General features: G+C 36.4%; 2 protein-coding genes across 3 annotated transcripts in view; one reads left to right on the forward strand and one right to left on the reverse strand.

Annotated features, from left to right (window-relative positions):
• Positions 1-6,026, forward strand: part of LOC139120262 (monocarboxylate transporter 13-like) — a 29,408-nt gene extending 23,382 nt beyond the window's left edge. For both annotated transcript variants that reach the window (XM_070684510.1, XM_070684511.1), the window contains exon 5: positions 4,923-6,026. In XM_070684510.1, coding sequence (XP_070540611.1) covers positions 4,923-5,113 — 191 coding nt within the window. In that variant the 3' untranslated portion in view covers positions 5,114-6,026. The remainder of the gene's footprint in view (positions 1-4,922) is intronic.
• A 1,159-nt stretch (positions 6,027-7,185) lies between these two features.
• LOC139120259 (cilia- and flagella-associated protein 206-like) overlaps positions 7,186-14,351 on the reverse strand; it is a 29,517-nt gene continuing 22,351 nt past the window's right edge. The window contains exons 11-16 of the transcript XR_011549064.1: positions 11,308-11,412; positions 8,983-9,125; positions 8,690-8,789; positions 8,136-8,269; positions 7,879-7,967; positions 7,186-7,351 (exon numbers count right to left, since the gene is read on the reverse strand). The gene's annotated coding sequence lies outside the window, so the exon portion shown is untranslated. The remainder of the gene's footprint in view (positions 7,352-7,878; positions 7,968-8,135; positions 8,270-8,689; positions 8,790-8,982; positions 9,126-11,307; positions 11,413-14,351) is intronic.

The following is a 14,351-nucleotide window of genomic DNA, read 5'->3' on the forward strand; positions in this document are numbered from 1 at the left end:
TTCAAAAAAACGGTTAGGGGGGTTGGAGGAATTCAGGGGGGATTCGAAAATTTTGGGGGTAGTAGAGGGGGGACTTGAAAATTTTGCTCTACCTGTTGGGGGGTACTTGAAAATTTTTTGGTTCCCTTTCATGTTTTACATTTTCCAATTCAAATTTTTGTAGGTAATTCAATGAAAAATGAATACCATTTTTATGTCATCCAGTTGTTGGAATGTTTGTAAAAGTTTAACAAAATCTAGAACCATTTTGTTACATTTCATGACTTTTATCTCGAAAAAATCTAAATATGTGTGATTTGTCGTATAAAACCAAACAAGCCTTTAAATAACGGGGCAGAAGCTGCAAATGTTGATGATTTTTGCAATATTTCTATGCAGTATATCAACTACAGTTTCTTGCTGTCTCCCTACAGCATGCTCAAACACACAATATTCAGTTTACCGACAAAGCCTGTATATATAAATATGTATTGGGTAATGATTTAATTAGAGTCCAGACTGACAGTCAGTTGTCAGTGATACAAATGCATGGTACACATACACAGGCTGTGATAGCAAGCTGAATACTGGACAATTCAACATGCTGTAGGGAGTAGAAGAAGAATGCAGTTGCATAAACTGAACTGAAGTTAATACAGCTACTGCCAACGGGCAGTGTCACTACTAGATACTTGCCTGCCACTGCAGTGTCACTGTTACTGCATACCTGAGCAGTGACAGAGATAGCTCTGACTCTGATGTACATGGTAGTTGAATAAGAGTTTGTGTCAAATGACGCTCATGACAGTGAAACATACAGGCCAGAGAGCAACATATGGAAGACCAGGAAGACTTGAAAAGTTATCGCGAATTTTTGAATTCTGGCATATGAAAATAATCAAATATTAAAAAAAAGATGGGGTTACCATGCTTAATTTTCTAAATTTTCACATTCTTGTCATAAAATAATACAAAAGTAAAACTTTGAACAGTAAAGACTAAGCGAAAAAATATGTGAATAAATAAAATTATTTATTTTTTAACCAAATTTGCCATTATTACACCCAAAAATTCAGAGGTTAAAACATTTATTTGATGGAATATTCTAGCCTTCCAGTATTGTCAATTTTTAGTAGCATCTAATTCATATATGTCTTGTACTTTTGAAACAAATTTTTGGTAGGTCACTGTACTCAGGTTTTTACAATATGGCAATTAGCCAGAATTCACAATTTGCCTACTCTCTCATGATCGTAATTTTGTGTGCTTTTCGGCAGGAGCAATTGAACTGGCCAGAGTTTGATTAACTCAAGTTGGCTTAGACTGATAAATCCAAAAAATTCACTGATGCCTTTAAAATGAATCAATTTAAGAACTTGTCTTAGGAATATGACTTTACAAAGTGCTAATAACAGGAGTGTTGAACACCTGCGAGCGGAACGCCGCAATACGTGATTTTTTTCTGCATGCACATCCTTTACAAATATGCGGGCTTGTGATAGTTGGGGGGGACTTGAAAAATTTTGATCATATAGAGGGGGCATTTGAAAATTTTTAGGGTATTGAGGGGGGGGGGATCTGAAAAAAAAAAGATTTCAATTGCGATTCCTCCAGCCTCCCCCTATCGTTATTTGTGAACGCAGCCTAACCCCGTTCATCTTGCGAGTTGAATGTGAACGGGTCTTTTTTGGGTTACCGCGTCTCGTGTCTGTATTGCTTAATTGGCTTTTCCTCTTCCTAGATCTCAGGTTCAGATCTCGGATTCAGATCTCAGAAACTTAAGATACCTTACATTAAAAAATGAAATATCGGAACTGTCATGAGCAAGAACAAGCTACATGAAATAAGTTACATGAAATAAAAAAATGAAACATAGATCAACTTTGATACAGAAAGGCGTTGTGTACTTCGAAATTAAACAAATGATCTTTTCCGTCCGTGAATCCGCAACTTACAAACTTCGACCACGGTTCACTTGGAAGTCGTGCCGAAAGAAAAGTAGTAGCTTCTTACTGGCTGCACCACCTCACTAGGCTCAGTAAGCTACACGAACTGCAGTATGAGCCTGGTCGTTTTTTTTTGAAAAAGATAAATTTATTTATTTCAACAAGGTTGCAAATAAAGCAAATCTAAATGCGTTAAAATTACAATGCAACTTGTTTGAAAAACAAAAAAATCAGTCATTTAACTACAAAGATCATCATATAAATGCATTCAGGATGCATTCTTCTCCTTCAAGTCTTACAAGGCTTGAAAACTTTGTGATAAACTCCTCAGCTTTGTTCATCATCCTATAAATGAAATATAATGTATTCATCCATGAGGAAAGATAACATTTTAATTGCATAACATAGGATTGAAGGGAAACTTTAATCCCATCAAAAGTAACCGAATTTCGAATATTCCAAACTGTGTATTTTACAAAGGAAGTAATACAGTAAATAATGTCAGATGTTGCATTATTATCATTTTCGATTCCTGCAATTGCTAATCGTTTGATATTGATATTGTTATCAAAGTTAAGTTTTCTGACAAAGAAAGAAATACATTTCTGCCAGTCTGAGATGTCTTATACATATTTACACTCAAATAAGATGTCTTCCGGTGTATCTTCTTGGCCACAAATATGGCATTTCCCATCACTTAAATTGAAAGTTTTGGCCAAGCTTCCTGTGACTAGGCCTCTACGGAAAATCTTCCTATTTAAATCATTTACTTAATTGCTAACAATTCGTGTTGAATTAAGACGAATGAATAAAGTAGCTTTATAATTGTCAGTGTAGAGTAAAATTCTCAGCCTATTTTTTTGACCAATTTGACCTTTGACTGCATGCAATTTATTATCAAATAATTTCCAATAAAGTGACTTGGTTTTGACATCACTTTTTGTCAGACCATAATTCTCTAAGTCTAAAATATCATAGTTTTCTTCATTTTGGATGTAAGAAGTGATGATTTGTTTCCCGGAATCTGGAACAGCATTGAGGAGTGTTTCATACTCTGTCTTAATTTCGTCTTGCACATAATAATAATAATCTTTATTACCCTTAATCATAATAATATTACAATTCAATAATGAATGTACATCTGAGTTGTGCTGTGATAAAGGGTAAATGGAAACGGAAAATAGCAAATGCTAGTCTAGTCCGTTCCCAAAGCCATTTGATGTTAAAGCAAGAAAACGAAGAAGAAAAAAGAAAACTGAAGTATATCGAGGGTAGTGTACATGAAAGTAGTGGGATTGCAAAGTAACCTAATTGTAACAAAGTAGCTAAGTGAATAAAAGAACAACTACATAAATAAATATATAACTAAATAGATACATTATGAGTAAGTAGAAATGCGTAAAAAAGAAAACGATAAGACAAAAAAAAAAAAAAACGTATATAAAATATATATATATTTAAATATGATATACATATATGTAAAGTTGAATATAACTCTTCATCACTTAAAAAAAAAAAAAAAAATGTCTATTTGTACCTCCTCTAATTTTTGCAATTATTTCCCATGGTTGAAGCCAGTCATTTCTGTCACCATTTGGGTTCGGTTGTTGTTGACTTTGAAATTGAGATGGAGATAGTGATAATCCGGCACTATTCAGTTTATTGAGCCTGGTTTTTGCCAGAGGACTGTAGCAGTACACGCCCTCTATAGACCGTGCATGATCAGGCTATTCCGACCTCCGGTGATCGATCGATCGCATCGAGACCGCGACCATTCTAGCCCATTCTAACCACGGTCGTTTGGAGAGCTATTCAGCGCTGGGACTATTCGCCCCATAGACGAGTGTGCAGAGCGAGAAATACCCCTTCTGCACACTCGTCTATGGGGCGAATAGTCCCAGCGCTGAATAGCTCTCCAAACGACTGTGTTCTAACCACGGTCACCATGTTTTAATGAGTAAATCTGTCGAATTTTAAACGGTCTTCATATTTCATATTTCACATTTCAAGGCAGTTCACAACTGGTACGTTGTTAAAGTTCAGATGAGGCCCAGCTGCCGAAATGGCAGTCTTGCCTGGAGGACCGTCTCAGGGCAAAAGAGGATAGGACAAGCCTGCACGATGACCTCTTGACCCCCACCACAGGTGGCGCTGTATGAACGTTTGCAGGAGATAAAATTCCTTACTTTTGTAACTTCTTATAATTAATCGATTTTAGATCTGAGGTCTAAATTTGGGTCTGATATCTGAGTTTGAGAACCCTTATAAAAGTCAACTCTATCATTGCGTTCTCCCGCCAATCAAGCACCTGAATTGCCCGAATACAGTAAGGCCAAAATAAATAAATAAATAAATTGTGCTGATCCGAAACATGGTTTTCAAAAATAGGGTAGGTAGGTCGGCAGGATTTTTTTCCCAAAATATTTTTGTTTTTAAATATGCATTTTTCAGGGGTTCAGGGCGATCAAACACTGGCCACCTCATTTCCAGAAAATGTATCATACATATAAAAGGGGAAAAAACATAAAAGCATCCTCGTTCAAGCAAAAATCAAATGCCAAGTAACGAATGCGTGATTTTACGGGTTTTTATCTTTCCTTTTCTTTACTTCCGTAGCTCTATAAAGTTTATGGTCGTCAGGTAAAAAGTAGGGTAGGTCGAGTTACCGGAACAGCACATTTTTTTGTTTGGCCTAATATGTCATTATGCATTGACCTCTTTTGCCGATCGCGAATGGCTACGGTTGCCAGAGTCCATCCGTTAACATTGCAGAATTAGTTTCGTTCGCTTGTTTCCTGGCTTGGTCTGACATGTATTATTCTGTTCGAATATTCTCAGTAGGAAAGTTGTTTTGATAATTAACTGATTTAAAAGGGGAATTTTTTGAGCAATGTCCTAATGGCAAGGCCAGTTATAATGCAGAAACTACTATCTGGTCAATACATTCTTCTATGAAAGCAGCTGTTCACTTAACACGTTATTCTGTATTGTACCTAGGTTGGATCTTCGACTTCACAGGAGACTACAACAATTGTTACTTCTATTCGGGAGCTATGCTGTGCGCCGCTGGCCTATTGCTGACACTGGTGCCGTGCATCAGGAAAAAACAGGCAGCACGTCAGGCGAAGACCGCTTATGGAGGCGATGGTCAACAAGAATTGCGTTCCCATCGTGTATATAGGTTGTGAACTACTGAAAGATATACCAGGGGCAATATTTTGAAGCTCGACACTCCTGAAAACGTGCTAGTCACTTTAAACGTAACTGATATCGTGATGTTTGAGCCACTAAGACTAGTCTTTCATAAAATGGATCGACGTGTAACTGACGCGTGGTCTGTACTACCTTGTAAGCTGTTGACCAGACTCGAGCCACAGTAATGAGGATTTTGTATTAGCCCAATAAGTAGTAATTAACCATGGTCCTATCAGGCTTTGACTTTGAAGGTGACCTTGATCCCATCAATCCAAATGAATTTCATATTTTCCAAATTAAACAAATTGCGCATCTCACGTGAGAAGTTATGCAGTACATGAACATTTGATACTTCACAATTTTACAACTCTCCACGCTTGCGTGAGGTGAACGTGAGTTGGTCACCGTTATCACGATCTGAGGGTTTTTAGCTCATATTTGGTATATGTATAAATACCAAAAAGAGCTTATATATGGTGAGTCGGTGGCGTCTGTATGTATGATTTCACGGATTGCTTCCTCTCAGGGCGAAAGTGAGTTCGTTTCTGGTCGCTAACTTTGGGGATTCGGCTCGGCTAAGTTAGACTGAGCTAGACCGTACTTGGATTTGGAGGTCAATCATGGCACCTGTCGAGTTCAATCTTTTTTTCATTAACTCGTATTAGTCGTAATGACCTTTGGTTTACCGTGCTTTTGTAAATGAAATGGAATCAATGACAGGATTTTAAGATCTCCCGTCAATGCTGAAAGCACCAATGGGACAACTACTTGATCTATGCAAGTCATTGCCTGAATATGTAAACTGAAAGGTAAATTGACCCCGCAACTCAGGATTCTGGATACTATCAACTTGTATATGAAAACGTATTAAAGCAAAAAAGTAAAGATTACATGAAATTAAATAAACTGAATGAATGAATGAATGAATGAATGAAAAGTGAGACACATAGCGACGATAGCTGTAACATTCAGAACATTTTTATCAAAATCTCATCAATTCAGTGATGCGCAGATCGCGCCTCGAAATTGTAAGACAAAGTTTTGCTCAAATTTTCCTCAAAGGAAATTGCAACCATACTTTTACGCAATCAAGAATAAAAATAAGGGTCACCGTGCAAAGTTTGGTACTAGTGAAATTACCTGATACTTTACTCCGTGCATAAAAAAAATTCTGTTTTCAAAAAACTAAAGACGATGAAAATCTACTGACTCTAAGAGCTTTAAAATGATCCCTCACGATTGTTAGACCAGAAAATAATTTTAAACAATTGAGTCTGAATATCTGTCCCCCACGTGTATTAATATGTAAAAGAGCTAAGAATACCAAAGTACATATGAAACGATCCTGTAATGCAGTTTTTTCTTCTCAAAATAAGCGTTGACATCTTTGTATGTGTCTTGAGAAAGAGGGGCCCTCCGCAGCTGTCTCACTGTAGGGTTGTCCGTGATTTGCGAATTCAAATTTCCTCGTATCCACCAGTAGATTGACCCTCACATACCCATCTCCCAATCAATGGTCACAACTATACCATGGACAGCAATGGGTTTTTGTACAATATCATGCCAAAGAGGGAGGGGGGCAGAAATGCTGGTATGTACATAAAATCACCAATACCGACTTTATTTCATATCCTACCATAGATTTTTCTTACTGTGCCTTGAACCTTGGTATACATACACAGAGGTTACTCTTCATACAGAAATAGCAAAAGTTCTGTGGAGCAAATTACTCACACATTATTTACATTGTTGTGAAATGACGGCTTATGGACGGACCGTACAAATTAATGATGCAAAGTTGCTTAAATACACCTCAAGCTTGTTAATTCTCTTTGTTTATTACTGTGACATACAAGAACTGAACTTGTGTCATACAAATATATAAAAGAAGAACTTAAGATGACGTCAAACTTCTCTGGAATGTCTATTTTTTCTTTACTTTACCAATTACCCTTTCAAATCCATTTCCATAAATATGGATCAAACTGCAAGCACAGGAGGGATGTAGTGTGTATACAATTCCGAAGTGAAAGGGTGAAAGGTCATTGATCCATGCAAAATCTTTTTTTTGGGTGTTGCGGTTTTATGTTTGATCGACATCCAAGGTCAAGTCCATCTTTGTCATGATGGTTGGTCTCGTCGGGAAGCCACCTCCACGGAGTCCGGCCAAGAACGTCTGTGGTTTTGGTACGTTTCTGCCACTTTCTCGTTTGGTCTGACTGTATTGATCCCTGTGGACAGAAGAAGAGACATTCAGGTGAGAATAAAATACTTTTCATGAAACTTACAAAAATTTTTATTCTTTCAAAGCTGAATAATTTTTGTGTTATTCTTTCTTATGAGTGGCCCTAATCCCTACATTTAGAATTTTACATTTTCTCCATGGCAATTTATTTATCTTTATCACAGAAAGAAGAAATAAGACAGCTTCAAACCTCAATATATGAAATTAGACGTCTTTTTATTCATCAATTTCTGTAGTTACGTATTTGCTGTTTGTCTGATATACAAACCTATTCTATTCAACTCTAAATCCATGAAGTTGAAATTCCTTTCTTTAATTTATTTGTTTATTTATTTATTTATTTATTTATTTATTATCTATCTATCTATCTGAACAATTACGTGTTTGTTCTTTGATTATCGGATCATGCACAGCTCAACCCTGAAGGGGCTGTCATACCACATGATACATTGCCATCAATATATTTTATCAAGGAGTGGGAATTTGCTATATGCGACACAGTATTTCACTTACTTTGGCAGATAAACTTGGGATACATTATCTCTTCTCATGTTGCTGAGGTTGGTCTGCATGGAATGTGTCACTTTGGTCCTCAAGTTTGTCTTTGTAACAAAAAAAAATAATGTCACAGTAAGTTTCATTTCAGTCTCAGAGTTCTCCTATTCATAACACACAAGCCCTTACAGATTCATATTTTTTCCATGACAAACTTTTATAGCAAAGCATAGGTACACGATTGATTTGGACAACAGACTTCTTTTCCAACTTACCAGTTTAATAGCTTTACATCTGAGTTCCCATTCATTCCATTCGTATGACTTGACAATGTTGGGTTCCAGTATGTGTGTGTCAGTCTGGACACCCATGTCACATTTGGTGATAGGTTTCTCAATTGGTCACGCCCCTGATGATCATATGAAAAGAAAAACATTCAGTTATACACTTGTTATCTATCAGAAATATCTGAAATATTAGGAAATAGGGAGGCTTATTCATACAAACAAACAGAAGATGCTAGCAGAGACTTTTTCACGGGTGGTAATACACATAACTTGCATCACCCAATCAGCTCAGATAACTTCTCATTTACATTAAGCTTGTGAGGGGCTAAAAGGCCATATTATGGGGTTTCCACAAGATTTTTACTCTATATACACAGCCCAGCATGAGCAAAAACAAATTAATGCAAGAGTTCTCACTGTCACAAGACAATCTTTCTTACTACTTGTATTGCTAGTGTCTGCACGTGGTAACTGGAAAAGATTGATTAGGTTCGGAGAGTTGTACTGAAACACCACGCTACAGCCTGAATGATGTATTTTACCTGTGAATATGGTGTGATAGTTGCAAACTGTGTGTGTAGTTCCAAAAGTTGAATAAGTTCCGGTGATTTCTTAGCTCCATCTGCCACCATCATGATAAAACTGTAATACCAGAAAGGAGACGAGGAATCATTAAATATGTTGCTGTCATACTTTTCCTTCCTTCACTCATAAGTACGGTAAGTGAACTCTTTTGATCTTAAAGAGCGCCCTCTATCATAGCTTCTGTCATGGTAACACTCGTGGTTCAGCTGTTGAATTTTCTCTGATAAATGATATTTAAGATGTCTCTTACCTGTCAGGCTCACTAGCAAACTCATACGCTGCTTTTTTGCTGGAAAATGTGTAATAGCGGTCTTTGTAGCGCAACACACCGATGTCTGGATTGCCGGGTAATAGCAACCGATCATACTTCACCAGTGTCCAACCACAGTAGCCCTTCAATAACCAGATATGAACTGTAAATGCTCACGTGTTTCATTGTATATTGCAGTTATGTGTAAATTTGAACCTTTGACACATGTTTGCAACTTCATTGAAAGTATTATGATCAACATAATGAACAATATTCACCACAGATTAAACTCTATAGGTCATTAAGTATTCAAATACGCAATTAGCTGAAATAGAAATAATTAATTTCTTTGACTGCTGTCATTGTATCACCACTTTATATAGCAAGTGTAATTGCCTTTGGTCAAGTCCTTCAAGCTATACATGCCAAGCTGTAAAAGCTCATTAGATATGCAAATTATAAATAAGCTAACATGAAAATGTGAAATGACTTTCAATATTGTTTTAACCAGGTATAATCATCAATGTACATAGCATGTTTTGCCAACTTTGATCAAGTATAAATCCCAGTATATATCCCTAATAAGCAAAGTTCATTAAATATGTAAATTGGGAATTGACTTAAGTAAAAACGATTAATGATTGTCAATAATGTTGTATCATGGTATCTGCAATATATGTAGCAAGTTTTCTTAACTTTGGTCAAGTCAATTCAGATATATATCTCTAATTAGGAAAGTTCATTAAATATGCAAATTAGGAATTGGCTGAGGAGAAAATGCTTAATGACTTTCAATAATATTGTATTATAGTGTCTTTAATGTACATAGCAAGTTTCATCAATTTTGATCAAGTCAATTCAGATAAATATCCCTAATTATGAAAATTCATTTAATATGCAAATTAGGAATTGGCTGAAGTAAAAATGTCTTTTGACTTTCAATAATGTTATATCACAGTATCTTTGATGTATATAGCAAGTTTCAACAACTACAATCAAGTTAATTTAGATATATATCCCTAATTGGGAAAGTTCATTAAATATGCAAATTCGGAATTGGCTGAAGTAAAAATGCTTAAAGACTTTCAAAAATGTTGTATCATAGTAGCTCCAAATACATGTAGCAAGTTTCATCAACGTCGGTCCAGTCAATTCAAATATATATCCCTAATTAGCAAAGTTCATTAAATGTGCAAATTAGGAATTGGCTAAAGTTAAAACGCTTAATGACTTTCAATAATGTTAAATAATAGTATCTTTAATATACATACCAAGTTTGGTTAATTTTGATCGTGTAAAATCAGATATATATCCCTAATTAGGAAAGTTCATTAACTATGCAAATTAGCAACTATCTTTCATGTAACCCCTTAATGGTTCCCACTGCTGATATATCTTGGTGTGATCAACATTTATAGCAAATCTCATCAAATTGTGTGTAGTCGTTTTTAATGTATATCCGTTTTTTCTAAAATCATTAATTATGCAAATGAGCAAAAAGTAAGCAGGCCACACCCACCAAAAACTAATCAGTTCTTGCCATTTGCTAACTGAATATATGTACCAGATTTGATTCTGATCTGACTAGCCGTTTTTGAGATATCGGACCAACAGACAGACAGACAGACAGACAGACACACACACACACAGACAGACAGACAGACAGACATCGCTGCGACATATGCTCACGTGTGTCAACACGTGAGCAAAAAATGGACAAAATCGAAATCAGAATTGAGGCCAGTGAGGCTAAAGAATATTTAAAATGTCAGGGTTGATTTCGCTACATTTCGGTTACTTTTATTTAAGAGACAGCATAGTTACTCAAATATTTTGGGGAAATACATGAATGAGTAATTGTGTTATGCAAAGAAATGTACCATTATACATGACCTGCAAAAAATTTGCATGCTATGTGACAATTTTAAGCAGGAAAAATGTTTCAAAATTTATGTCTATGTTCGAAGTTACTTGGTCAGCGATAACAACGCATGAACATCTACAGGCAATTATTTTGTTGAGAAAATGATTACCAGTACTTGGTGTTTCAAAATACTGAAGCACAGGGATTCGTAAGTGTCCAGAAGAACATCAATAATCTGTTATTTTGGTGTCAAATGATTAATAAATCATGATTTCAAAGAGCAGTAGTGTGCACGTTTTCATTGCTTCCTTCTATGTTGTGACCGGGCCCAGTACAAGGCAACCCAGTGGAACATGCCAAAACCATTACGTCATAGTATACAGTCAAAATGAGTCTGTCGCAAGGTCCAGATCGGTGGGTTGAGGGACGGTGGTCTACAGTAATGACAGAAGCGAGCTTACCCTGTACTGCAGTGGAAGCCTCTCAAAGTTCTTAGTATTTTCTGGGAAGAGCCAGTCAAGGTGTTTTAAGGCTGATGGATCACTTTTGTGCTCTGGTCCTGTGGTCTGTTGATGTGGAAAACATTGTATTATAATAAGCTACTAGATCCGGAAAAAAACATGATAGAGTTAAACTCAAGTGTTCCCTACTGAACAACTATTTTCAAAATAATAAACTTTGTTTGATTGAATGGAATTCACAGTGTGTGTATCTACATATCTGTATTTTGCGTCCAATCAAACTTTTGAAAGGTAAACTTCGAATTCACAAACACAGAAAATTTCAAACAACCAAGTTTCAATTGTTTCCACGTGACGAAATATGAGTGCCCATTTGAGAATCAAAGCAGAAACTCATTTTCTATCCCACGATGCACTAAAATGTGACATTCTACAGGTCAAGCATGTAGATGTTTTAAATACATTTTACAAAATTGTAAGGAGGTATTAGAGATGCGCGGTAAAGTTCTACTGAAATATGCTGTCTTTTTGAAAAACTTCAAAAATCTGTGCGCGGGACAGAAACAAAGACTTTAATTACGCACTTCGGATAAACCTTTCGTTCATATCTTCTGTATATTTCACCACAGCACCATATACGTCCACGAGACGAGAATGACCACGATCATAGCTCATGGAATCGGGTTTGCCGGTATAGCTGTAGCATCGATCGTCCTACCAATGTTGTTTCTGGAACTAATCAATGCCTACGGATGGAAAGGAGCCATGCTGATCGTCGCCGGCATCTCCGCCAACATTTGTGTGTATGCGGCTTTGCTCCGACCTCCACCACAGAGACGTGTCGTGCATACGAAGGTTGTCGAGAACAACAGCGGTAACGAGAGAGGTTTTGCTGAAAACTAGACCTACACCTGACACCTCAACCAGCAAGCTCGAATAAAAACCTAAAGACAAGGGGAAATGTTTGAAACTTTTTTCTGAAAGTGATTGATGTGAAACTATTCCACAAGTTCTTATTTCTCATAATGTTGCTTGATTATATGGAAAGCCTCAGCTGTTTTAAGTTTACAGATAGTAGTATATTAGGAGGGTACATAATTATTTTATAAGGAAAGACAATTATTTTATGTATCGATACTATATTTTTATGTGCATCAGGCATAACTTTTTACTTCATGAGCAAACATTAAAATATTATGTGCATAAAGTAATATTTTAGGTAAATTTACTATTATTTTATGTTCAAACACTAATATTATGTGTGTACAGTATTAATTTATTTGCAAACATTACGATATTATGTGCTTTAAGTATTATTTTTGGTTAATTTACTATTTATTTCATGTTCAAACTCTATAATATGTGTCTACGGTAGTATTCCATTTGCAAACATTAAGATATTTTGTGCTTCAAGTATTATTTTATGCTCAAACACTATGATATTATGTGTCTAAAGTATTATTTTATTTGCAAACATTAAGATATTATGTGCTTCAAGTATTATTTTAGGTCAATTTACTATTATTTTATGCTCAAACATTATAATATTATGTATCTATAATATTATTTTATTTGCAAACATTAAGATATTATGTGCTTCAAGTATTATTTTATATCAATGTACTATTATGTTATGTTCAAACTTCGGGCTGGAGGAATCGCGACTGAAATTTTTTTCAGAACCCCCCCCCCCCTCAATACCCTAAAAACAGTTCAAATGCCCACCTCTACATGATCAGATAAGTCATGAAATGTGACAAAATGGTTCTAGATTTACAACATTACAACCATTGGATGACACATAATGGTATTCTTTTTTCATTGATTACGTACAAAAACTGGAATATGTAAAACGTAAAAGGGAACCAAAAATTTTCAGGTCCCCCCTACAGGCAGAGCAAAATTTTCTAGTCCCCCCTCTACTACCCCAAAAGTTTGAATTCCCCCTGAATTCCTCCAGCCCCCCCCCCCCAACCATTTTTTGTGCACGCAGCCTTCGATAACCCCGAGCAAGGATAACTGGAGTGACACCTGGACAACATCGATCAGGGGCTGAATGAAATAAATGCACTTGGACCAGTCGTTTTGTATGTCTCACCGATCACTGTGCCACTAAAGTGGAAACACTGATTTAATGCACATTTAGCCTTATTCAGTGAGGTCAAAATGCTTGCCGAAAAATAGCTACCATCCCCCACCCCCAAATAGCTACCATCCCCCAATAGCTACGCCGCCTCCCAACTGGGCGGCAGCGTAGCCAAAGCCGGACACTCTCGCCATACTCGTAGGGCTAGATCTGCACCTGCAGTGGCTTCAAGCGGGCTCGCGCCCAGCGCTTCTGCGCTCACAGCAGTGGCACTCCTACTCGACGTGGCCTGGCCGGCGGGGGGACCCTCACTGCAACCTTATACAGAATATGTTTCTGTACACTGGATCGTACCTAAATAGTGGCACTGAGTTAGACTACATGCATGTGCATTTTAAAAATCAGTGTTTCCACTTAGTGGCACAGCGATCGGCAAGACATACGAAATGACCTGTTCAAGTGCATTTATTTCTTTCGCGTTTCAGTCCCTGATGTCGTCCAGGTGTCACTCTAGTTGGACTTGATCGGGGTTAACTAACAGGTCGCATTCAACTTGAACATCCCATGCAAAGTTGTGAAGTGACAATATTGACCCCCATATAGTGTGCCCTCTAGTGGTTGAAAAGTGCGAGCTCATAAAATAATAAAGAAAGGTCATAACATACTAACGTAACGCCATAACACCATGACCAAACCAAATAAAATAATGATTACACACATAATACATAGCATTTCCTGTTAAAATAATATTGTAAATACATAATATTATTATTTTTCATGCAAGATAATGCTATATGCACATAAAGTCATAGTAATTGCACAATAAATATTTCTTTGTGCACATAAACTATCATCGTAAAGTTTGAACATAACATAATAGTACATTGATATAAAATAATACTTGAAGCACACAACACCTTAATGTTTGCAAATAACATAATACCATAGACACATAATA

This window comes from Ptychodera flava, chromosome 20 (genome assembly GCF_041260155.1).
Source record: "Ptychodera flava strain L36383 chromosome 20, AS_Pfla_20210202, whole genome shotgun sequence".
Lineage (NCBI taxonomy): Eukaryota > Metazoa > Hemichordata > Enteropneusta > Ptychoderidae > Ptychodera > Ptychodera flava.